Source organism: Alosa alosa, chromosome 17 (assembly GCF_017589495.1).
Source record: "Alosa alosa isolate M-15738 ecotype Scorff River chromosome 17, AALO_Geno_1.1, whole genome shotgun sequence".
Taxonomy (NCBI): Eukaryota; Metazoa; Chordata; class Actinopteri; order Clupeiformes; family Clupeidae; genus Alosa; species Alosa alosa.
In genome coordinates, this window is record NC_063205.1 from 15,593,228 (window position 1) to 15,600,727 (window position 7,500).

Genomic DNA, 7,500 nt, shown 5'->3' on the forward strand with positions numbered 1-7,500 from the left:
CTGGTTGTCGTTGAAATTCTCCTCACACGCGCTCGCAGATGGATCTCACCCAATCGCTTTCATCTACAGCTGGCTGCAGCCTATTAGAGCACACAATGCCCCCACTGATTTCTGGCCAGACCAACTTGTGTTTGCCTGCGCCACCACAGGAGCAGCCCGCCAGTCGCCCACGGCAACCCAGGACTCACTCAAAGTCCTATAAACCACACACACACACACACACACACACACACACACACACACACACACACACATACTAGGTAGAAACACACTGGCCTTCAAATTCAAGTCATTGATTCGCCATACAGCTTCTTTGGCTGCACCACTCAGCACCCCCCCACACACCATACACACACACACACACAGAACTCCCATCTCCCATGTGACAGCAGTGGTGTACGTTCTCATTATTTAATGAGAGATCAATGTAGACATAATCGCATAATCAGACAACAGTAACCACTTAACAGATGCAGATGGACATCCAGATCCGGTCCAGATCTCGTCCAGACCCAACTTTGTTCTGACTTTGTTCTGGTTCTGTTCTGACTCTGTTCTGGTTCTGTTCTGGCTTATTCCCGGCTCTGTTCTGGCTTCGTTCCGGCTCTGTTCTGGCTCTGGAGCCAGCTGCTGTTAGACCTGAAGGTTCACTCAAGCATGTGAGTGTTTTGATGTGGTAACAAGATGGAGATGTAAGTGATGTATCCGTCTGTATCACAGTGATTTGTGCACTGGATCATTTCTGTTCACACATTTTATACCTCAGTGTGCACAATCTGCACAATCTGGCACCAGGGCGATTGCTTCCAATATACACAGGACATGCACTGAACTAACAGCTTTTAAAACAAATAGTCATGGAATACAAATAAAAACATATTATATTTACACACACACACACACTGTTTACAAAAATCAACACCTGAGCAACAACAAACAAAGCCAAAAAGGAAGAACTGTCCTCTCTGGCAGGTTTTCTCTCCACAAAGGTGTATTTCCCACGTAACAGGTATTTATCACACGCCACAGCCACACTGAATGCCATCGCCCCTCCCACCGCCACCAACTCCCTTCCCCACCTCGCATTATAGGCCACTCTCCCATCTCTAAGCGGCCACCAAAATGACTACATCACTTTGTCTTGGAGAAGCACAAATAAGCTCTGACCCCTTGAGACCTTTGACGGTGGCTGAGTCCTTCTCTCTTGCCACTCCTTAAAAAGGAGTGAAATAGAATCATGGTGCTGCCAGTCCCTGGGAAGCTTAACTGGCTCTTCAAAATGAAGATGACCTTGGTGTCCAGTGTGAGGAATGATTGCAAGTTCGTCTTCTTGTGGATTGTGGGTTTCCTCTATTTTTTTTGAGAGACTATTTTTCTTCTGAGAGTTTTCGCATTTTTGACTGAGGACAGAGAGGCGACACTTTTGCTTTGACATGGATGTTGAGAGTATGAGGGTTGGTGTGTATGAAGGAGATGCTTTGTCATATGATAGCCTTGTACTCATATTGAAAATGAGTGTGTGTGTGTGTGTGAAAGGGAGAGAGTGAGAATGTGTATGGTTATGCATAATAATGAAGAGGTCTTGAATGTTATTGAAAGTGTGTGTGTGTGTGTGTGTGTGTGTGTGTGTGTGTGTGTGTGTGTGTGTGTGTGTGTGTGTGTGTGTGTGTGTGTGTCTAGGGCCATGGGTTGTAGACTCGCTGATTCATTTTGAGCCTTTCTTGAGGAGGGCCACAGGTAATTAGATCTTTTGTCACTGTGACAGCATCTCTGATCTACTCTCTCTCTCTCTCTCCCCTGTGTGTGTGTGTGTGTGTGTGTGTGTGTGTGTGTTTAGGAGGAGAACTCAGCCCTGGCCATAGAGAATGAGAACCAAAGAGGACAGTATGAACGCTGCCTAGATGAGGTGAGTAATACACACATACATACACTCAAAGACACACACACACACACACACACACACACACACACACTTACAAACAAACAAATGACACCACCCTTATGTGGGCATTATATTATTTGGCCCTCTTGACCACTGAGTTGAGAGGGGCACAGAGAGCCAAATAACTCAAGCCTTTGATGGACAACACAGAGAAAGAGAGATGGAGAGAGGGAGAGAAATAGAGGAACAGAGAGGGAAGCAAGGGAGGAAGAGAAGAAGGGGTGAATAGGGAAGATCTGGACAGAATGAAAGATGATTACAGACATGCAGAGATGCAAGGAACTGACTCCCAGGGAGAGAAAGAGAGAGAGAGAGAGAGAGAGAGAGAGAGAGAAGAGAAAAGGATAAGAAGAAGAAGGATGGGGGAGAGAGAATAATAATAGAGAGAGAAATAAGAAGCACAGAGAAAAAGAGAAAATATAGACAATTAAAAAAATAAAATATAAGATATATAAGGACAGTCAGACAGAAAGAAGAAGGTTAGTAATAGAAGAATGAGAATTGGATGAAGGCTCAAGATGCAGAGACTCACAATGAGATGAAAACACATGCACACACACGCACAGACACGCAAACACACACACACATACGCACGCGCGCACACACATACACACACACACACTCACGCACACACATACATATAAACACATACACACACACACACACACTCAGATAATTCTCATGTGGCAGTTGTGGTGTGCACTCTCATTCCTTAATGAGAGATCAATGCAGACGTAATCGGACTCCAGTAACCACTCAATTACAGTTTGTGGTTGAATCGCCTTGCATGTGTCCAGACACAACAGCGCTTCTTCCACACACACACACACAGGAGGGTGTGTTACATCCCCCTCATTGTCAATACTGATCAGCATGAGGCAATTAGTTCTCATGAAGCTATTCATGATCTGGGTTGTCAAGCTTTGCCACCGCGGCATGTGTTTACGTGTGTGTATAAGTATATATACTCTTTTGAGACCCGTGAGGGAAATTTGGTCTCTGCATTTATCCCAATCTGTGAATTAGTGAAACACACAGAGCACACAGTGTACACACAGTGAGTTGAAGCACACACTAATCCCGGCGCAGTGAGCTGCATGCATCAACAGCGGCGCTCGAGGAGCAGTGAGGGGTTAGGTGCCTTGCTCAAGGGCACTTCAGCCGTGCCTACTGGTCAGGGTTCGAACCGGCAACCCTCCGGTTACAGGTCCGAGGTGCTAACCGGTAGGCCACGGCTGCCACAAACCACGTGTGTGTGTGTGTGCGTGCGTGCGTGTGTGCGTGCGTGCGTGTGCGTGTGTGTTGGGGCAGGTGGTGGTGGTGTAGGGGATTATGATACAATGGAAGTTGATTCAGAAACATCTAGATGTTTTTTTTTCTTTGCTCCTCTCTTCTCACGGACTCCTTACATGTTTTATGGGTCTATCTTGGCCGTGTGTGTGTGTGTGTGTGTGAGAGTGAGTAAGTGACTGAGTGAGTGTGAGAGAGAGAGAGGGAGAAAGAAAGAGAGGGAGAAAGAGAGATAGGGAGTGTGTTTGTGTCTGTATATATATTATGTATGTGTGTGTGTGTTTTGTAATATATTTCTCATTTTCCCTCCCTCCTCTCCCTCTTCTCTCTTTCTCTCCCTCTTTTCTTCTCAAGGTCGCCAACCAAGTTGTGCAGGCTCTGCTCACTCAGAAGGTACAGACGTTTCTCTTCCTCCACTCCTGCATGCCAATGCTCTTTCTTCTCTCTCCCCCAGAGCCCAGCACTCAAAACACCATAGAACTAGAACTCTAGAACTCAGACTTGCCAACATGTGGTGCAGTAGCTCAATGCCACTCAAACCTGATGTAATCAGGCTCCATTATGGTTATATCAGAGAGGGTTCAAGCGGAGCTTGTAATCAAGGATTTTTGGTTATATTTTCTCCTTTCTTCTGTCCAATAATCTCTCAATGTCTTCTGGCCTTGCACCAATTTAGATAATTAGATAATTGAGTGCTGTTTCCAAGAAAGTGAGACCACCACTAGGCAATGAGCAGGGAAATGATTTGAATCGATTCTTAAAAACGAGTAAAAAAGGATGTTTTATTTGCAATCTATCTCTGAGATCAAGTCGTCTTGTAGATGAATAGGTGTTGGTCAGGCCTGTTGGAAATGAAGGGGTGGCAGTGTAGGGTAAAGAAGGAAGGGATTTTTTGAAGGTTGTAAAATCCAATAAAAGTCTTTACGAGCAGGCCCTGGCTGCTTGATACCATATTTGTTAGCCAGGGTGGTTTCAGGACCATGGACAGCACCCTGATCAAGTCAGCTTTACCTCCCTCACAATGAGAGGTGAAATGTCATTCCAATAATTGTGTTTGTGTATATGTGTTTGGTCACACCTTCAAGGGCAGTGTATTAAGCGAAGTGTGTGTTGTGTGCTAGGATCTGCGTGAGGAGTGTTTGAAGTTGCGCACTCGAGTGTTTGACCTGGAGCAGCAGAACCGCACCCTCAGTGTTCTCTTCCAGCAGAAGCTACGGCCTGCTTCAGACCTGCTGCTACAGGTGAGAACACACACTGACGCACACATGCACACACACACACACACACACACACACACACTGGCACTGACGCACACACACACACACACACACACACACACACACACACACAGAGACCCACATGCTGGGCTTTACGTGCTTCAGATGTGCTTCAACAGCAGTTCGTACACACACACACACACACACACACACACACACACACACACACACACACACACACACACAAACAAGAGACTCCAACTTCCAGCAACAACTGGTGAATGTATATGTCTTTACCTCTGGACTCTTGATGCCTGTTGTTGGTGTTGATGGTAAAGAGGGGCTAGAATGTGTGAAGATTGTTTGCCACATTTTACATCTCTTTTTCTCTTCCTCTCTATCCCCCTCTCCCACTTTATCTATAGTCTCTATGGCTCTCTGGTGTGTGTGTGTGTGTGTGTGTGTGTGTGTGTGTGTGTGTGTGTGTTTGAGTGTGTGTGTGCGTGTGTTTGTTTGGGAGTAAACGGTTAGCAGTCCCTGCTCCAGCATTGCCTAAATGCCCATAGAGTGGCGAAGTCCCGCCCCTTCCGTTTGCCTCCATGGGACCTATCTTTCAAAAAAATTTGAACGGCAGTCTATGGGGAAAAACAAATTATTTTCTGGTCCCGGTTGACTTGTGCCTTGAATTACCCATATGATGTTTGTCAATTTTAAAGACAATTTTTCATGTAAAGACATTTGCAGTTTGTTTCGTAACTATTGAATTACAACATTGTGAAAGATCGTAATTCCAACGACTACAAACCCATCAGTCGCGCTAGTGACGTTAGCTCATTCACAGCCACACTAGATTGTACAAGCATACCAGCAACAGGTCTTAATTGGGCTTTCCTTGCCGAAGAAAATACCATGAGTCAGAGGATTAAACACATCAGGTAAGTTGTATTTGTCCATAGACTGTACATTACATACTGTTAAGTGACATAGCAGGCAGCAAATGATGCAACCGTTAACTAGCATAACAGCTCTTATCGTTTCATTAGGTTGGTGACGTACAGCGTTCGAGACGAGAGATGTAGTCCACTGAGCGGATTCGCACGAAACCAACATAACTTTTGAAGTCTATCGAACAACAGTACTTTCTTGACGTGAAAAATTATCTTTTAAATTCACACACATCATATGTGAAATTCGTGGCACAATTCAAACTGGACCAAAAAATAATTGTTATCTCTCCATTAACACATACCTGTCAACATTTAGCTTTCCAAAAACGGGAGGTTTTTTTTCGGGGGGTCAGTGTTTATACCTGATCTGTGTTTGCATATTTAATACGTTTCATACACGTGTTTTAACTTAATTTTAACTTAATTTCGGTCGTTGCTTTTACCTTACCATTACCTTACGCATGCCAGTATCCACTAGCTGCCTGCCTGCAGCCTACTTCCAAAACTCCAAAGCTGCTTGCTGTCAGATTTGGTTCCGAGGGAACAAGTTCAGTGTATCAACACCACTCAATAACAGTTTATGTGATGTGTTAATCAATTAAATTCCCAACAATTTCACAACAGCTAGTTCTGGAGTAGGCCATTCATCTAACCCGCTTGCTTACGACGAGACTCAGGCTGCACAGTTGGCACCCGCTTCCTTATTTGGGTTTTGAGTTGCCAGGTTTTAGCCTATGACAAAACGGTTGAAATTGAAACTAAGTGATCGTGTATGTGTAGGGTGTATTTCATACACAATCTGGCAACCTCAATGCATCAATGATTTTAAAATGAAGTTTGATGGCCATGCAAATTACGGGAGTTTTCCGGGAGAAATAACGGGAGGGTGTTGGGAGATGACCTTGAAATACAGGAGAAACCCGGGAAAAACGGGAGTGTTGACAGGTATGCATTAACACCCGTTCATATTTTTTTGAAAGATAGGTCCCATGGACCGGATGTAGAAGGGCGTGACTTCGCCACTCTATTCACACCAAGGCTAGCGTTTCATAAGTGCTGGATGAGGTTTGCTCCTTAAAATCATTTTTCATCTTATTTACCTGATGGGAGGGGAAGCAGAGAGCACATTGCATATTGCATTTCATAAGGCATTCACGGCACTCAGGCTTTTCACACCGCAACTGATTTATATTTCAGATACACACTCAGTTTAATGCATGAGAGATGAGGAGATTTTCAGCATCTGACCAGACAGAGATCTCTCATTAACACACACACACACACACACACACACATGGATTAAACACACACACACAATTACACACACACAATTACATACACACACACACACACACACACACACACACACAAATGTTAATAAGTAAACCTCTAGATTCTGGGAGAATTGAGGCAATTTAGTGAGAGGCAGAAAAAAAGAGTTTTTAAATCCTCATATTTTATTTTCAGTTTGAAGCTTGTAGAATCGGCACATTAAACAACTGCAAATATATTTTTACACTATGCTTTATTTAATTTATATTATATTACAGGCACACACACACACACTATGCTCATATACAATTATACATATACTAACACATTTCCAGTGTGAAGCTGCTTAACGCGTATATTGAACCAGTGCACATTTATACACCAGTGGCGATTGCTGCTCTTTGGAACAGGGGAAGCTCTGATCAAACTGGTCAATTATTAAATTAATATTATTAAGGTGCTATGTTGTTCTTTGAGGGCAAAAATGATCCCAAAACCCAGAATAGGCCAAACAGTAGGCTATAGAGTTGGCATGGCATCATGTAGTCTACACCGTTATATAGCGTGCTACCTAACTTAGCCTAAATACACAACTGAAACAAAAGCAAGTCACAAACTTTATTTACAGTATGCTATTTACAAAGACAAATAGAAACCGACTGTATTACTCCCAAATTATGAGAATTTGAGCTGCAACTTGCCTTGCCTCTCGACTTCACCTGTCAACACTAACGTTAACGCATCCCTTGAACTTGAACCACTTCCTGTCAGATCGCGACATATGCTGTCAATCAAAAAGAGTCCAGCCTCTATGACGGTTCCTCCAATCATC

General features: G+C 43.9%; 1 protein-coding gene across 6 annotated transcripts in view; it reads left to right on the forward strand.

Moving 5' to 3' along the window:
• LOC125310340 (nck-associated protein 5-like) overlaps positions 1-7,500 on the forward strand; it is a 183,580-nt gene that overhangs the window by 126,012 nt on the left and 50,068 nt on the right. For all 6 annotated transcript variants that reach the window (XM_048267654.1, XM_048267655.1, XM_048267653.1 and 3 more), the window contains 3 exons: positions 1,838-1,906; positions 3,587-3,625; positions 4,354-4,473. In XM_048267654.1, coding sequence (XP_048123611.1) covers positions 1,838-1,906; positions 3,587-3,625; positions 4,354-4,473 — 228 coding nt within the window. The remainder of the gene's footprint in view (positions 1-1,837; positions 1,907-3,586; positions 3,626-4,353; positions 4,474-7,500) is intronic.